This window comes from Callorhinus ursinus, unplaced genomic scaffold (genome assembly GCF_003265705.2).
Source record: "Callorhinus ursinus isolate GAN/ISIS: 27379988/994484 unplaced genomic scaffold, GSC_fseal_2.0 scaffold51, whole genome shotgun sequence".
NCBI lineage: Eukaryota > Metazoa > Chordata > Mammalia > Carnivora > Otariidae > Callorhinus > Callorhinus ursinus.
The window spans coordinates 4,344,848-4,362,587 of NW_027397113.1; the positions used below are offsets into that span (position 1 = coordinate 4,344,848).

A 17,740-nucleotide genomic window follows, 5' to 3' on the forward strand; every position below is an offset into this window, starting at 1 on the left:
AGGGCCCACCCAGATTCAAGGGGAGGGAAAATAGAATACCTCTCTGGATGGGAGGTGTGGCAAAGACACAATTCAAGAGGACACACATGCACCATGGGATGGAGGGTTGCAGCCATCTTTGGAAACAACCTATCAGAGTGTGTGTGTGCGTTTTGGTGAAGGCTTCAGCCGAGGGGCCCAGATATATGCTCCTTGATGATGGGGTTGCTGATGAGGCTGAGGTTGAACTGTTCTGCCTGAGTGGGAGCCCCCAAACCCATGAGCTATAGGCCCACCCAGTCATCAACTTACTGGGTGGCCTTGGGCCAGTACTTCATTCATTCAACAACAGCTTACTGAGTACCTAGTGTGGGCTGGACTCTGAGCCAGGCACTGGGGTCCTAGTGGTGAGCAGGCCAGGTCCCCATGGAACCTTCTGTTTTGTGGATGACAAAAGTTCCTAACTGGACAAACTGGTCACAGAGCATGACAAGTAGGAGAACAGCAAGGAGTTGGGCTAGAAAGTCCCTGCAGACACAGAGGCCAGGATGAGCCTTGAGGGCAGAGACCTGGAGGGCGATGAGGACACCTCCCCATTCTGGGCCTCAGTTTCCTCCTCTAGACATCCAGAGGGTTTGCCAGAGCTATGGACTCAAACTACGCTTCCTAGAGTCCTGGGGCTCCCCAGAGGCACCCAAGGGGCTACTGCAGAAGGTGGCCGAGCAGCGGGCATCTGAAATTTGTGACTAGTTGGGCTGGAAGCTTCTGGTCAGCTCCCAGAGTCCAGCTTCCAAGCCAGGCACCCCAGTCTCTGATCCCAGCGGCTGTCCGGAGCAAGATTTCCCCAGGAGCCCTCTTGTTCTTCAGTGGCCCTGTCAGGATTCTGGGCTCTGTGGAAACAGGGTCTGGTTGGACCCTCAGGTCTCCCCACCATCCCAGGACAGACCTTGCACTAGGATGCTTGCAGCTGCCCCCTCACCTTTGACCTTGGGTCTGCTTGAGCCAAGAGAGTCTCAGGGACCCCACAAGAAGTACCACTGTCTCTTAAAGAGCTCAGGCTCTTTGGGGTAAGACCCTCCCTTCTGTGTGGCCTTGGACGAGCCCCTTGCTCTTTCTGGGCCTCAGAGTGAGCCCTGTCTCAGAGTGAGCACAAAGGTAAAGCAAGTCCCCCCAAACTGGCTGGAGGTCAGCACAGGGGGAGGTGGCAATTCCTCTGGGGAGTGAGGTCGAGAGAATTGGCAGGAAAGACCCAGCCTCCTGGGGACCCATGGGGGACCTGCCCCTGGTGCCCCTGCTCCACCATTCTGGCAAATTCTGAGCCAAGCCTTCCCCCCCTGAGGCAAGTTAATCACTAGGCAAATAGTTTACTTCAGCTCAGCAACCTTTATTCCGGTGTTCAGCCCCAAGGTTGGGAGCTGGGTGGGGGTGGGGCCAGGGGTGCCAAAGACAATAATTCCTTCCTTGCTCTGGGCCTCAGTTTCCACCTCTGTCACACAGGGAGGGAAGGCTTCCCCTGCTTCCTTCACTGGGACACTGTGAGGATACAAGTGACCATATATAGGCCTGGGCCTTTCGGCCACAGAGCTCCAGTACTGACGACCTCCCTGACTCAGTCCTTGCCCCTGGGGGGCTCGCTGTCAGGGAGGGAGACCCAAGCCTTGCCCACCACTAGCTGCTGGCAGGTGGGGCATGGCAGGGGGGTGGTGGGCAGGCAATGTGCAAGAGCCTCTCAGCCATGGGTCTGGCTTCACTGAGCTCTGTCTTGGAAGTTCATTACTGGTCTTGTGTGGGGCCCATGCTGTCAATACCCTTACTTCTAGGCAGGTTTCTAAGGCCCTCACACATGTCACTGTCCAGGGGTGCCCCCATGCCCAGAGGGCAGAATCCACCAGGAAACAGAACTGAGCCCCCTTCTTCTTAGCCCTTTTGGGGTCTTTGTGGCGAGCCAGCCTTGGAGTGGAGGGCCAGGGCCGAGGGGCAATCACAGGACCCTCGGGTGAGCTGGTGGCAGAGGCCTCAGCGCACCATGTAAGGAATGCAGGAGCAGTCCACGCAGGGGCGTCCAGGGGGCCACGAAGAGGTAGGTCAGCAGGCATGGCCAACCCATCTGGGTGCAGCAGGGGCCAACACCACTTCCAACATCCTTAGCTGGTGGTGCCCACAGGGGGCTGTGGGGAGGCCGGCCGGCTCAGAGTCACACCAGGGAAGCTGGAGACAAAGCTCTTCCACCTTCTCCTCACCTGCTGGAAGACAAAGGAGAGGGGAGGTCAGGGTCCTGATCTGACAACTATGCGGTGGGCTTCAGTGTTGTTCCAGCTATTGCCACGAGGTGGTGGTAGACCCCAGAGACAGGAGCACGTTTTCTCCTAGGATAAGGAGGCCAGGCCGGCCGGGACCCAGCAGCTCCCACCAAGGGGGTCAGGATGCCCCCTTTCCTGGGGCAGAGGAACACAAGATATAACGCTGGGGAAGTTTTATTGGCTGATCTCCTTGCCTCCAGCGAAATCCACCCATCCAACACATTGCCAGATGAATCATTTTAGAACAGCTCTGGCCATATCACCAGCCCGCTCTAAAGCTTTCCATGACTCCCCAGTGCCTGTGGGGTAAATCCCAAATGCCTTTTGGGTCCCCGCAAATATGGTACCTGGATACCTCTCTTTCCAGACCCGTCTCCAGACAGCTCTGCTGTCTTCTTGGTCCTTGGCCCCATATGTTTCTACCTCTGAGCCTTTGTAGCCACTCTCTGTGGAGTCCACACCCTCCTCCTCCATCCATCAACCTTCAGCCAAACCTGTTGATACTGCTTCAGCCACCGCTGGCCGTCTCCTCGCTGGGCTTGGATCAGCTGCTCCGTGTCCTCCGGGCCCCCTGGCAGCCACTCCTGACCGGGCAGGTCCAGCCTTTCTGGGCCTCCGACTGAGGGCCTGGACTCCTCATGCCCATGTCTGAGGCTCAGCACCCGGTGCAGTCGGCTCTCTAGAGGCTTCCCCCAGGGCTCCTGGAGTTTGCTGTAGGTGGGCCGTGGTCCTCGCAAGGACTGGCTGCGTGGGCCTATCCCCATGGTTCTTGAGGCTGCGAGCACGGGACTGCTACAGCTCCTCGGCAAGCCAGTGGCTTCTGAGATGGCCTGGAGTCTCCCCTCATGTGATGAGAACTTACTTGGGGGCAAAGGTTGGTACTGCTGAGGTGGCCATCATAAACCAAAGGGCAGGCCACAGGGGACAAGCATCCCTGAGTCAGCGTCACCACTGCTTCTCTCTACCTTCTAGGGTAAGGGGTACAGGTCTCTTCCTCCTGCTCCTTCTCCTCTTCCAGGCAGCCTTCCCTGATCTCCCTACCCCTGAAGCACTTGGCCTCCCCTGAACTCCTACAGCCCGGGATGCCCAAATTCATTCTGTTGACACCGAGAACAGATGGCGCAACAGCAAAACAGAGATGGGCTTTTAAGAAACAGGACAGCTCCATTTTTTTGTCCGACATCTTAGTGAGGCTGTAAGTGTGGCTGCTGATCTCTGAGCTTCACGATGCCTCCCAAGGACAACAAGAAGAAAGATGTGGGAAAGTCAGTCAAGAAAGGTAAAGACCTAGTGAGCAGATCTGGGGGCAAGGCCAAAAAGAAATGGTCCAAAGGCATGGTTCGAGGCACACTCAATGACCTAGTCTTGTGGGTGGTTGGGCGCCTGGATGGCTCAGTTGGTTAAGCGACTGCCTTCGGCTCAGGTCATGATCCTGGAGCCCCGGGATCGAGTCCCACATCGGGCTTCCTGCTCAGCAGGGAGTCTGCTTCTTCCTCTGACCCTCTTCCCTCTCGTGCTTTCTATCTCTCATTCTCTCTCTCTCTCAAATAAATAAATAAAATCTTTAAAAAAAATAAAAAATAAAAAAAATGACCTGGTCTTGTGCAACAAAGCTACATATGACAAACTCTTTAAGTTCTCTAAGCGTAGGGGCGCCTGGGTGGCTCGGATGGTTGGGCGTCTGCCTTCGGCTCAGGTCGTGATCCTGGGGTCCTGGGATTGAGCCCCACATCGGGTTCCCTGCTCAGTGGGGAGCCTGCTTCTCCCTCTCCCACTCCCCCTGCTTGTGCTCTCTTACCCTCTCTGTCAAATAAATAAAATCTTAAAAAAAAAGAAAAGTTCTCTAAGCGTAGAACCCTAGCTGTTGTCTCTGAGAGAAGATTCAAGGTCCCCTGGCCAGGGCAACTCTTCAGGATCTCCTTAGTAAAGGACTTATTAAACTAGTTTCAAAGCCCAGAGCTCGAGTCATTTACACCAGTAACACCAAGGGAGGAGATGCCCCTGCCGCTGGCGAGGATGCGCGCACAGATCCCACCAACCATACATCCTGAAAAAGAAAACTTTGTTAAATTAAAAAAGAAAGAAACAGCATGGCTGCAGCCTAGAATAGTCAGACTCACAGAGACAGAAGGTAGCGCGGTGGGTGAGGGGCCGGGGGGGAACGGCCATAGCGCTTCAGTCCTGCAAGGTGACAACGTTACAGAGATTGCTTGAACAACACTGTGAATGTATGTAACGCTACTGAATTACACATAAAAATGGCTACATGGCTAAATTTTACGTTTCTGGATATTTTACTGCAACTGGACATTATTCATTAGCTGAGACGAATCCCTTCCCCTTCTTGCTCAATCTTGTCAGCCGCAAAATGGGTCGCTGTGAAAATCCAATGAAATCATGTATGTGGAAGAGCAAGATGGCCAGCAGCAGCTCTTTCAACCTCATGCTAGTCCTATTAGGTGGGCATTGTCATCCCCATCTTCTAGATGGGGAAACAGAGGCTCAGAGCTGAAGCACTTGGCATGAGGGCATGTCCAGTAAGTGGCGGAGCTGGGACTCGCTCCTTGGTCAGAACCCATGCTGCGGACCACTCCATTCCCCTGCTCTGGTATTGGTGGCTGAGGTAGGACCCAGAGCCGGGCGTCCTCCTCTGTGACCCCTGTCTGGGGTCAGGGACATTCTGGCTGCAACTCTCGGCTCATCCCTGACCTCTCCCCAGGCCTGGCCTGGCTCTCTTTCCTCTCTCTCTCGGAGTTGCTAGGCCTTCCCTGGGTGAAGGGTCTTGTCATATCCTCCAGGCTCATCTCCCAGCCAGAGAAGCTAAGGCAGGGCCGGTGTGCAGAGGAGCATGGAGAAGAAGAGCCTGACGCTCTGCCCCAGCCTGTCCCAAAGTTGGACTGTGACCTTCAGGCAGGCCTCTTCACTCCAACCCTGACCACACCTCTAATGTCCAACCCACAGGCCAACCCTGGTCCTGGTTGAAAGGCAGCAGAGCCTGAGGGCGTCAGCACCCCCCCCCCCCCGCACAGTGGGCTCAAACCCACATTCTCAGTGAAACCTGGTCTGGGAAGAGTTTGCTGACTCAGACTTCTGGGACGTGCTGTGGTGAATCACTGACTCTTGTGTCAAGCGTATAGCTGCCCGATTTCCTCCCGCCAAGTGTGTAATCTTACAACCTCCCAAATCCACGGAGGACAAGGAGATGTGTGTTCTCTTCTGAAGCTGCTGTGCTCGGTGATAAGCTCCCCTTAAGTCCATCTGTCCCCTCTGCACGGGTGAGGGAGGCAGCCCCCCTCCAGTCCCCCGCCCCCATAAACACAGTTTAAACACAGCAATTGTTGCAGGATGTTTTTTCTCCATTGGTGCCCGCGGTTCTTGGTCATGCCACTTCGAAGAATGAAGAGGTAGACCAGACAGAGTGGTGGGCAGCAAAGCAAGGTTTATCGAGCCATTTATTGAGTGATAGCAAAAGTGATAGTCAAAGCTCCTAAGGAGGGAGGGGACCCTAAGGGGTTGCCCCCGGAGTTTCTTTTTTTTTTTTAAGATTTTATTTATTTATTTGAGAGAGAGAATGAGATAGAGAGAGAGAGAGCATGAGAGGGGGGAGGGTCGAGGGAGAAGCAGACTCCCTGCTGAGCAGGGAGCCCGATGCGGGACTCGATCCCGGGACTCGAGGATCATGACCTGAGGCGAAGGCAGTCGCTTAACCAACTGAGCCACCCAGGCGCCCACCCCCGGAGTTTCTAAGTCTAGGGGTTTTTATGGGCTTGTTGGCGGGCTGTTTTCATCTGATGGACACTCCCTGCGCTGGTCGTCAAATCAGGTTTTTGTCACCTATCTATCATATGGGAAAGGGTGGAGGGCTCCTTCCAGGGCAGTATAAAATCCTTTTAAGGGTGGTTTCCTCTTAGGGTGGAGGTTGGGGGGGGAGGGGCCTTGTCCTTGACTGCCTGCCTTCCAGTCCCTGCCTGCCTGCCTTCCAATTACCCTTCATCACAATCACACATGTATGCCTCCCCTACGCCCCCCGACACTGGGTGTCTCTTGAAGGCTTTTCATCTCTGTGTTTCCAGAACACAACATAGTAAATACTCTGTCTTAAATATTGGAGACTATTCATTGTCTATTGCTGGCTAAAAAAATTACCCCAAAACTTAGTGGCTTAAGGCAACATTCATGTACCACCTCACAGTTTCTGTGGGGCAGGAATCCAGGCCTGGCCGAGCGCGGCCTCTGGTTCAAAGTCCCTCACAGGCTCCAATCAGGGGCCTGCAGCCATCTTAAGCTCCGGCTGGGGGGAATCTGCTTCTAAGGTCACTCGGATGGTTGTTGGTAGGACTCAGTTCCTTGCAGGTGGAGGGCCTGAGGGCCTCAGAGCCTCAGTTTCTTGTTGGTTGTTGGCTGTTGCCACATGAGCCTCTCCCAAGGGCAGCTCACACCATGGCGCCTGGCTTCAGTTGGAGCCAGCAAGTAAGAGGGCCAAGAGACGGTGGGCAGGCAGAAGCCAGAGTCTTCAGGGAACTCAGTCTCAGAAGTGACCTCCCATTGCTTTTGCCGTTTTCTGTCCCTTCTAGGGGAGTCACCAGGTCTAGTCCCCACTCCAGGGAGAGATCCCCACAGGGCTTGAACACCAGGAGGTGGGATCCTTGGGGGTCATCATGGAGGTACTTACCCACAGACCAGGATTTTATTATTATTATTATTTTTTAAGATTTTATTTACTTATTTATTTGAGAGAGAGAGAGAGAGAACGAGAACAAGCAGGGGGCGGTGCAGAGGGAGAGGGTGAAGCAGACTCCCCACTAAGCAGGGGGTCCGATGTGGGGCTTGATCCCAGGACCCTGGGATCATGACCTGAGCTGAAGGCAGACGCTTAACCGACTGAGCCACCCAGGCACCCCTTGTTATTTTAAAAATTTCTTATTTATTATTTTAAAAAGATTTATTTATTTACTTGAGAGAGAGAGAGAGAGAGAGAGTGTGTGTGTGTGTGTTTGCGTGCGCATGCCCAAGCAAGCATGAGCAGGGGGAGAGGCAGAGGGAGAGAAATCCCCAAGCAGACTCACCATTGAGCACGGAGGACTCCATCCCAAAGCCCTGAGATCATGATCCAAGCCGAAATCAAGAGATGCTTAAACAAGTGAGCCACCCAGGTGCCCCAGATTTGTATTTTAAACCATCATGCTGCCTGAGTTTAGAGCCTGGCACTTCTATGTGATAGCTCTGTGCTTTGAATGAGTGGCTTACCCTCATGTGCCTATAATTTCTCAGCTACAAAGTGGAGAAAATACCTTATTTCATCAAACCTAAGGTGGTGTTGATGGAAAGGTAGCATTAATTCACACATCATTAAGAAAGAATACTTGAGGAATGCCTGGGTGGCTCAGTTGGTTAAGTGTCTGCCTTCGGCTCAGGTCATGGTCCCAGGGTCCTGGGATCAAGCCCCGCATTGGGCTCCCTGCTCAGGGGCGAGCCTGCTTCTCCCTCTCCCTCTGCTGTTTCCCCGTCAAAAAAAATAAAAAAAAATCTTAAAAAAAAAAAAAGAAAGAAAGAATATTCGGGGTGCCTGGGTGGCTCAGTCAGTTAAGTGTCTGCCTTAGACTCAGGTCACTCCCCCCCTGCCAATTTGTGCTCTCTCTCTCTCAAATAAATAGATAAAATATTTTTTAAAAAAGTACTCATTGGGGCGCCTGGGTGGCTCAGATGGTTAAGCGTCTGCCTTCAGCTCAGGTCATGATCCCAGGGTCCTGGGATCGAGTCCCGCATCGGGCTCCCTGCTAGGCGGGGAGCCTGCTTCTCCCTCTGCCTCTGCCTCTCTCTCTCTCTCTCTCTCTCTGACTCTCATGAATAAATAAGTAAAACATTTAAAAAAATAAAAATAAAAAAGTACTCATTGGGCACCTGGGTGGCTCAGTTGGTTAAGCGACTGCCTTCGGCTCGGGTCATGATCCTGGAGTCCTGGGATCGAGTCCCACATCAGGCTCCCTGCTCAGTGGGGAGTCTGCTTCTCCCTCGACCCTCCCCCCTCTCATGCTCTCTCTCTCTATCTCATTCTCTCTCTCAAATAAATAAATAAAATCTTAAAAAAAAAGGACTCATTGCCCATTCGCTGGAAGATACAGTCCATTTCAGAGAGGTTAAAATGGGCGTGGGGGGGAATGGTGTGTCGTGAAATTAATGAAACACATAGTATCTCTTTCCTAAAGTGGTTTCTGCGACTTAGATATATGGAGAGGCTGCAAATGGGGGCAGGCCACCCAAATATTCTTATTAGTGAGCCAATGAAATTGATCTACATCTACACACTTTGGGCAAAACTTTTTTTGTTTTTGTTTTTTTTTTTTTGATGATACCTAGGAGTAAGGCCAAGGGGAACAGGGTAGAATCTCTGCCCCCAGAAAAGGAGGGATTCTCATATACATAAAGGAAGTCACCTTAAAACAGACACCACGTGCTGAGAGTGGAGGAAAGAGAATGGGAGACCACATTTGGTTTGGGGGTAAGGAGAATCTGGGCGGGCTGCCAGGAGGAGGTGGTGTTGGAGCTCGGCCTCGAGAGCAGGAAGGATTGGTGCAGTTGAGACGGGGGTGAGATCCTACAGGTGACCGGAGCCTGGGAACACACAGGGTTACCCCTGGGTGGGAGAAGAATCTGGAAAGGCAGATGGAACCCAATCTCTAGGGAGGCCTGGAGATGGAGATGGAATGTGGCCTCTGTTCCAGGACCTTACCTCTGTGCTTGCATTTCATCCTCACACTACTCTGGAAGTTAGCCCCATTTTTCAGATGAAATAACAGAAGCCCAGAGAGGTGAAGCAACTTGCCAAGGACACACAGTGAGTAGTGGGTATTAAATTCATCACTGCAGCGTCAGGCCAACAAACAGAGGCCTTAGCAAATGTGTGACCACCCTTTGTGGGTCGGGCCTGGGTCTTCACACACCCTATGGAACTATGAACGAAATGGTTAATGCCCCTAGAATTTTCCTTCAAAATATGTTGCCCGCCAGAAGTATGGCGAGGGGCTGTGCAGATATACATATTTAATTTAAAATTGTCTGTGTATGTTTCAACTGATAATTCATCTCTTTGCCTGAGCAACTCTTATAATACAGTACATTTGGGGGGAACTAGTTCTACTTCGGAGTAATGGTACCAGATGTGTTCATGGTTGTGGTTGTCATTTCTCCACAGGAGGCTAGAATGCCAGGCTATCAGGTTCAATGCCAGACTTTGGCCATGTTATCACTTGGAGAAATCAAACAAAGGGAATGATAAATTATAATAATGCTATTGATTATGAAAGCTCCCATGTTCTGAGCACCCATTCTCTGCCAGGTGTTGTGCTTAGGGCTTCCTATATGGAGTCCCAAGGAAGTAGGGGAGGATTATTTCTACGTTACATACGAGCAAGTGGGATCAATTCGTGTAGTCCTGGAGCTCATAATATAGGTGCTTTTGCAGTTTTTCTATTATGCAGGACCTGATGACTATTCATGGTGAGCCTGTCCCTTCTCCTGTGTGAGCCTATTTCCTCATCTGTAAAATGAATGGGTCTAGGCCTCCCTGGGTGGCTCAGTCAGTTAAGTGTCTGCCTTCAGCTCAGGTCATGATCCCAAAGTTCTGGGATCGAGTTCCACATCGGGCTCCTTGCTGGGCCAAGAGCCTGCTTCTCCCTCTTCCTGCTGCCTCCCCTGCTGTGCACTCTCTCTCTCTCTCTCTCTGTCTGGCAAATAAATAAATAAAATCTTAAAAAAAAAAATGAGTGGGTCTAGCTGGAGTGTCCCAAAATTTCCTTGTTAAAAAACACCAGTTGCTGGTCCCCATCACAAACCCCCTGCATGGATAGGTCCCGAAAGGGGCCTGAGAAGCTGTCTATACAATCATGCCCCAGGTGATCTATATCTTGTGGGAAATCTTGGAAACATAATTGCTCAAGGCCCTTCTGCCTCTGAGGACTGTGATTTTAGGACTCAGATTTCAAATCAAAGGCCTTCCTTTGAAATCTGAATTCTGCACATTCTTGCCTTCTCTTTTCCCCCAAGGCAACCGTTGGAGCAAAAAGACCACAGCCTGGGGATCAGGGGACTGGAGGTCCAGTCCTGGCTCTGCCCCTGACTAGCTGTGTGATCCAGAGGGAAGTCATTTCCTTTCTCTGAGCCTCAGTGTGAGAACTCCAGGAGCTGTGGCTCAGGGTGGGGGAGGGGGAGGATTTTACCCTCCTCTGCCTCAGCCTGTGAGCAACCTGTGAGCAGCCTTGGTATGGGCCTGAAGTGCTGGGGGGCTGGGATTTGCTAGACTAAGGCCCACCTTTGCAAGCGGAAGGTCTGACCATCTTGGAGAGATCCCATGATGTCATGGGCTCCACAGGCCCTGCGGACTGAACAACTAGAGTGGGAGGAGGCCAAAATGATAGGGTGGGTCCCTGGGGGTAGGAGGTTTAGGGCATTAACTAATAAGCCTGGAGACAGTAGTAGGGGAGGCGTTGGGATTTAGTTTTCCCCAACCCCAAAACAGTATCTGCGTGGCCATGGCAAGGGTACAGGACAGCTTCATACAGCTGTTATTGCTGTACAAAACACTGCACAAAACACTCTTGGGGAGCTGGGACTGCAATCCAGCCCATGCTTTGCCAGCTCAGTCACATGCCGGCATGACTCTGCTGCCCTAAGAAGGGCCTCAGCACCAGGATGCCACCAGAGGAGCATCTTTTCCTCATTGTCACAAGGTATCGCATGGGTTAATGGCGTTTATATATAGGTGGGGCGGCCTGGACCCTTGAGGACCTGCTGGGAGGAGAACAGATCTTGAACCACCTCCACCCCCATCACACACCCCGGGGGTTCTGGGCTGCTTAGAAGAATAGAAGACAAAACTCCAGCCCGTGCAAAGGACAGGTTTTGTCCATTCTTCTTGCCTCCTCTTCCCATCATGAAGAATTTAACCCTGAGGTCTCACCAGCAGCCAAACTATCTGAGGTTCCAGCTGCCAGAATTTGGTTGTTTTTAAAAAAGTGACCTTCTTTTGTCTCCCAGGACAGGGGATCTGGGGCGTCTAGATTGTCCTTGTGAGGTCCTCAGGGCAAAGCGAGGCTTCCGAGCTGTCAACAGAGGGAGGTGGGTTCATGGTGGCTGTTACAGTTTGAGGGATCCACCTGGGTGCTTCTGCTTATCCTCCTCAGTCCTAACTGCTCTCGGGCCTCCCCACAGCTCCCTCTCAGGCAGTGCTTCCTGAACTTGCTGGGGGGCTGTCCCGGCTAATCTCCATGCCTCCAACCTATCATGCCTCCCTGCCTTTGTTTGGGCCATGTATGGGATTCCTTTTACCAATAAATTTACCTGAGAAGCTCTCAACTTATCTCTGCCTGCCTATCTATCAATCAATCAATCAATCAATCTATCGACTTCAGCATAGGCATTGCCCCCTCCAGGAAGCCCTCTACACCCCTCTCATGGGGTAAGGGACCCCCTCTTTGGACTCCCATAGCACTCTGGCCATTATCTCTAGCACAGCACCACACTGTTTTGAAATCATACACTTTGAGGTATAGCTCCCCCTCTGGTCTAGGAGCAGCTTGGGTGTGGGGCAAGTAGCTCCTTTTTCTAAACGGCCGCAGAGTGACGGTACCTCATTGTCGCTCATGCCACCCCTTCCTCCTTCCTGGTCTGGGGCACCCTAGATGCCTCCCTCCTCAGAATCTGCTCCTCCCACCAGCCCGGGCCCTCCTCCTCTTTAATTCTCCCCTTCCCCTTAAATGTGGTGCCCTCTGAACTCCCCTCTCGATTGGTGGACTCCACTGGGCCTCAGGGGCGGTCCTGTTCCCTCCCGGGGTTTTAACCATTAAGTGTGGGCTGATGACTCCCATTCCTTCGTTTGCTGACTATTTATTAAGCATCTACGGTGTGCACTCAACTCTTGTAGTGGTAACATTCAAATGTGAGAAAAGGGATGGGAGTGCAGAAGACAAACATAAACCAAGAGCTCTCCAGAAAGTGATTGATACGAAGAAGCAATTTTTTGTTTTTCCAAAGATTTTATTGATTGATTGATGAGAGAGAGCCCATGTGCCTGGGTGAGGTGCAGAAGGAGACGGACAATCACAATCACAAAGTCAAGAATTGGACGCTTAACCAACTGAGCTGCCCAGGTGCCCCATCTGTTTTGTTTTTTAAAGAGCCCGGGGGCGGGGCTCTCATTATCCGGAAGCCAAGAGAGTAACTTCTTTTGGTCTCTTAGTGGGTCTCAACACTGACCCACATTAAAACCATTTGGAGAGCTTCTTAAACTAGCAATGCAATGCAGACGTCTCATTGCCCAGATATGGACCCAAGTAGTATTCTGCTGGTCATTTTAAGACCTCTGAGTTGGTGATCAATATGCGTTAAGAGCCATGGAGTAGCGCTCAGGAATCTAGCAAACACCCTGTCCCAAGGAGATTCCATCAGAGCGGTACGGAAGCCCACACAGAGAGATGCTTTCTCTAAGTCACATGAGGCTCTCCACCCAGGTTTTGTCTTCGCGGTTTTCTCTATCTGGGACGGAATACCACTTTTAACTTGGTCCTCATGGGGAATTCAGCCTGGGGGTAGGACACAGCCCGGATGGAGAGGTGTCTAGTTTCCTAATCTAACTTGAACTAGATAATTTATATACCTGAGCTAACTGTCCAAAATCCATACTTTTTTTGGGTCACAGTTTCTAGTTCTCAATAGTTTCTTTGTTCAGACCTCTACCTGGTCGTGTTGACATGGGAATCACCTGAACCTGGCTGGAGCCAACCACTCTTTGCTCCAGACCCACAGGTTCACAGGGAACCAGCCAGGATTGAGCTGACCTGTCACAGCGCCTACAGCATGGCCAGACCTAGAGCAGGGCCTTGCCTTTCTGAGGGACACCGGGGCCCACATTTTACACATACACAGCAAGGGATATAAGATACAGGAGGGAAATGTTGAAATCACAAGATAGGCATGCTATAGAAGTAATAGGGACAACAGTGTCATAGGGACTCTGTGTCCATCAAGTCCAACTGCTTATTTATTTGTTTGTTTGACAAAGAGAGAGAGAGAGAGCACAAGCAGGGGAAGCTGCAGGCAAAGGGAGAGGGAGAAGCAGGCTCCCCACTGAGCAGGGAGCCTGATGCGGGGCTCGATCCCAGGACTGTGGGATCCTGACCTGAGCCAAAGGCAGACACTTAACCGACTGAGCCACCCAGGAGCCCCAAGTCCAACTGCTTTTAAGAGGAAATTCAATCCAGAGAGGGAGGGGCCCTGGCCAAGGTCACACAGCTTTAATTCTTTCTGGCACAAATAAAGTTCTGATGTAGAAAGAGTCCTAGGGCCTAGACACCTAATAGAATGTAAGCTCTAGGGGTGCCTGGGTGGCTCAGCCAATGAGCGTCTGCCTTCGGCTCGGGTCATGATCCCAGGGTCCTGGGATGGAGTCCAGCATCAGTCTCCTTGCTCCGTGGGAGGCCTGCTTCTCCTTCTCCCACTCCCCCTGCTTGTGTTCCTGCTCTCGCAATCTCTGTCAAATAAATAAATAATATCTTAAAAAAAAAAAAAGAATGTGAGCTCTATGATGTGATGCCACAGGGTATGTCTTTTCACCACTGTGTCCTGGCAGAGCACTAGGCTCATAGTAGGTAGGGCACAATCAAATGAATTGTTAATCGAATGACTATGTGGATCTGGAGAACTGGGACTTCAATCCTTGTTCTGCTACTAAAATAACTGTGTTGGACTGACCTATGGTGAAGTTCAGGCAGATAGGTGGAAGGAAGGACAAAAAGTTGGAGAGAAAACAAGAGACAGAGAATGTAAAAGACACAACAGAGAACGGAGTTGTAATATCTTTCCATGCTCAATAAGCAATTAAAAAAAAAGATTTTATTTATTTATTTGACAGAGAGACACAGCGAGAGAGGGAACACAAGTGGGGGGGGGAGTGGGAGAGGGAGGACCTGGCTTCCCGCGGAGCAGGGAGCTCCATGCAGGGCTCGATCCCAATCAGGACCTGAGCCAAAAGCAGATGCTTAACAACTGAGCAACCCAGGCACCCCTCAATAAGCAATTTCTAATTAACAAGATGTTCTCATAGTCCTTGATCCTCCTCACTGTCTGGAAGCAGGTTATTTTTCCTCCATGCTCTCATTACCATCTGATGTACCCTATATTTTGTCTATTGTCTGTCTTTTCTCTCACTGTAAAGCAGAGATTTTGCTTGGTTTTGGTCACTCCCATATCCCCTGGTTGGCAGAGAGCCCAGCTTATGTAGCTTTCTGTTTAATCAAGCCTTCTAAACCTTCTATTTGCAGATTAAGAAACTGAGGCTCAGAGCGATGAGGTTGCTTGTCCAAGGTCACAAAGAGACGTAGTCCTGCCCATCACCACCACCCCCACAGCTAAGGGACACAATCACACACACCCGTGTGGTACAACCGCCATCTCCTTCCTCCTGCCCTTCGCAAATGCTTTTCCTCCGCCCTCTTTCCTGTGGGCTCCGTGCATTTGCGTCCAGCCCGGATCTCTTGAGTCCCCGTGCGATCTGTTATGCTTGCGGCTTTGGGAGACACGTGCTACTCGGGTGAATGAATCGCACGTCCCCACCCCCGCCGACAGCCAATCACAGCGCGTCGGAGCCCGGTTACTTCCGCCTATTGCGGGTGGAGGCCCTGGCGGTGCGGCCCACGTGGGGCTCTAAAGACAAGGGAGTAGGCGGTGGTGCGCCAGGGGCGGGCTCTCCCAGCCTTCTCACCAATCCAGGGACTCGCCGGGGACGCGAGGGGCGGGGCTGACGTGGGGCGCCAAGGCTTAAACGATACGGGTAGGCGGGGGGTAGGGAGGAGCCCTGAGGGGGGGAGCGGTGAGTGACGGGAGTCACTGCCCAATAACAGGAGGGGATGGGCTACCTGAGCCAATAATAAGTCTGTAAGGCGGAGCCAGGACTGCAGCAAGTTCGGTTGCGCGGAGACCGCAGCTGTTCCCTGTCAGTGGAGGTAGCGGCGGTAGAGACGGTGGCGACGACTTGCGGCGGAGGGGAGGAGGTGAGTGCCGGCGGCGCTGCGCACCTTCCTCTCCTCGCGGCGGGTCGGAGCAGGTGGGCGTGCGCCAGCGCCGCCGCGGGGGACGCTTATGTAAGGGTCGTGCGCGCCAAGGCGGTGCGGGCTCCACGAGTGACGGCTGGGGGAGACGGCGGCGGGCGGTGCGCGACGCGACGTGCGCCGCCCCTCCCCTCCCCCTCCCGCGGGGATGGCCGGGCGGCCGCCGCGGGCCCGCCCCCGCCCTCCTCCCCGCGCACGCACGCGCTCCCGGGACCGTGCTCCCGGCCGGGCCCCCTCGCCCGGACCCCGGCCCGCCTCCCCGCCGGGCTTCGTCTGCCCCGCGTCCCTGGCGGCGGCCGGCGGCCTTATTCCTGTCCTCGGGCCCATTTTGCAGATGGAGAAACTGACGCACGGAACCCCCACATGCCTCGGGCGAGGTCCCTGAGGGTTCGAACCCACGTCTGTCCGAAGCGCAAGCCCAGGCTTTCCTCAGCGTACTGGAAGTTGTTCAGCCCTGAAGAAAGCCGCGGCGTGCACGGCGAGGGTTTTCCGTGTTCCAAGTGCCTGCCCTCCGCCGGCTGTAGGGATTCTCGTAGTAATAACCTTGTCGGGCATTCTCGGTTCCACTTGGTTTCGGGGGCGAAGCAGTGATTCGTCGGAGGCTGCTCTGTGAGGAGGAGGTGGGGCTGGACGCAGCCCGTTATTCTCGGGCTTGAAGCAGTTTACAAAGCGCACTGGCCCGGGGCGGCGAGGAGCAGCGGGCGGTTCTGGAAGTGCCCTCCTGGCCGCGGAATCGGGAGCCCCGACTTTGAGGACCTGCCACGGCAGGTTCTTTCCAGCGGGACTTGTTTTGTGTACTTTCGAGTGAGCTGTTTCGCCTCTGGCGAGCTCTTTCCTCAGCGCACAAGTTGCTGGGGTGATGCCAAGTCCCTAGGTGCCCGGCAGCTTTGAAACTCCTAAAAATCGACATGTTCATTTTGTGAGCGCGAGAGTAGGCCAGGGCTCATTGTCCCCATTCTGCCGCTGAGAAAGCTGAGGCTCCAGGTGATGCCGGTGCTTGGCCAGGTCACAATTAGAGCCTCCAGCGTCTTTACCAAGAAGTCTTTGCCTTCTGTGCTGCCAGCAGTCCTGGTTGCCCGTTACACCCTTGCCCTGCCTGAGCTGCAGACCCTTGGGGGGGGGGGGGCGCGGGTGGATGTGCTCGGCGTTTGTAGTTACTCTCAGCGACAGCTTTTCTGTTTGCCCGGCCCTCATCCTAACTCTGTCTCCATCGCACTCTTTTGCACACCTACCATGTCGGGAGCCTTGGTCTGGGCACTGAGAGAAGACTTGGGAGGTGAGGTTAATCCTTGCCCCAGGACTGCGGGCTGACTGGGGAGAGAAAAAGAAGGAACTTAACCAGCGAGTCAGCGTGCCACAGATGTTTGTGGAGAGCCCAGTGTGGGTGAGGTTTGGCCTCTAGGAGGCCTCTAGGAAGTTCAGCAAAGGCCCACAAATCCAGGCAGACCGCACACTGAGGCCAGGGAAAGGAGAAGTGGGCGAGACCAGGGCAGGCTTGTTGGAGGAGGTGAGTGGTGAGTCTCCTTCAGTTCCATTAAAGCCTTCAGTGAAGAAGCAGTGATTGGATTTGAGCAGTCCAGGTTTTATTATGGAGGAGAGGTGAGTTTTAAGCAACTAAATCCTGAAAGCAAAAGGCTGAGGAAGGTGGGAGGAGAAGGTGGGGCAAGTCGCACTTCCCAGTTGAGTACGAGTTCGGTCGGGCACTTTGAAGAGGCCTCTCCAGGAGATGTAACGAAGGTGAGGGCACGAGATGTAACAGAGGGGCACAAAAGTCAGAAGTGGGATTGGGTTCCACAGGTGCCATGGGGCTTGGTTGGGCTCCAGGGGGGCCCAGCAGCAGGCCTGAGCTACAGGTTGTGTCTGTGTTCTAGTGAGCAGCTTGTGAGCAAGCATCCTGTGTTTCTTAGTGGCTGCCCTGCCCTGCTGGAAGGGGCTTTGTTCACAATAGTTGCTCAATATCTGTTTGTTGAATTGAATTCGGTTGCCAGCCAGTTTCCACAATTTGCCCCAAAGCCCCCTCTGTGCCTTCTTTCCTGTTCTCTCTCCCAAAGCCTGCTCCAGCCTGATGGACCTTCTCTGTGCCAGTTCTCACTTCCAAGATCATCCTTCAGGGAGATTCGCCCTGGTGGCTGTAGTCTCTTGGACTCCTGCTGCCTTTCATGTACCAGTACAGGCCACCTGCCCTTTTTTTGCCCTGCTCTTTGCTTTCTCCTTGTTTCACTTCTGGCACCCAGTAACCCAGGTACTGTGCCAGGTGCCAGTCCTCCTAACATTGCTCACAGAGGCCCTGGGACCATGGCAGGGTAGACCTCAGACCCAGGTCATTCCAAGTTGCGGTTCTCTGTGTCCCTCTGCCCTGTG

The 17,740-nt window shown here is 53.1% G+C and overlaps 2 protein-coding genes and 1 pseudogene across 11 annotated transcripts in view; 2 read left to right on the forward strand and 1 right to left on the reverse strand.

The window, feature by feature from the left end:
• Positions 1-1,354: 1,354 nt before the first annotated feature.
• Positions 1,355-3,108, reverse strand: CUNH11orf86 (chromosome unknown C11orf86 homolog). 2 transcript variants are annotated; one of them, XM_073883325.1, is made up of 2 exons: positions 2,774-3,108; positions 1,355-2,219 (listed from the first exon to the last, which is right to left on the reverse strand). In XM_073883325.1, the coding sequence occupies exons 1-2, from the start codon at positions 3,041-3,043 to the stop codon at positions 2,124-2,126; spliced, it is 366 nt and encodes a 121-aa protein (XP_073739426.1). In that variant the 5' UTR covers positions 3,044-3,108; the 3' UTR covers positions 1,355-2,123. The 2 variants fall into 2 exon arrangements, with proteins under 2 accessions (XP_073739426.1, XP_025734085.1); XM_025878300.2 differs by having other exon boundaries at positions 1,355-2,222.
• Positions 3,109-3,398: 290 nt separating this feature from the next.
• LOC112829224 (small ribosomal subunit protein eS25 pseudogene) lies at positions 3,399-4,330 on the forward strand (annotated as a pseudogene).
• Positions 4,331-15,222: 10,892 nt separating this feature from the next.
• PC (pyruvate carboxylase) overlaps positions 15,223-17,740 on the forward strand; it is a 96,897-nt gene continuing 94,379 nt past the window's right edge. For 2 of the 9 annotated variants that reach the window (XM_073883406.1, XM_073883407.1), the window contains exon 1: positions 15,231-15,322. The gene's annotated coding sequence lies outside the window, so the exon portion shown is untranslated. Of the gene's footprint in view, positions 15,376-16,054; positions 16,184-17,740 lie in introns of those variants that run through there. The other 7 variants (XM_025878523.2, XM_073883404.1, XM_025878522.2 and 4 more) reach the window with 6 other exon arrangements.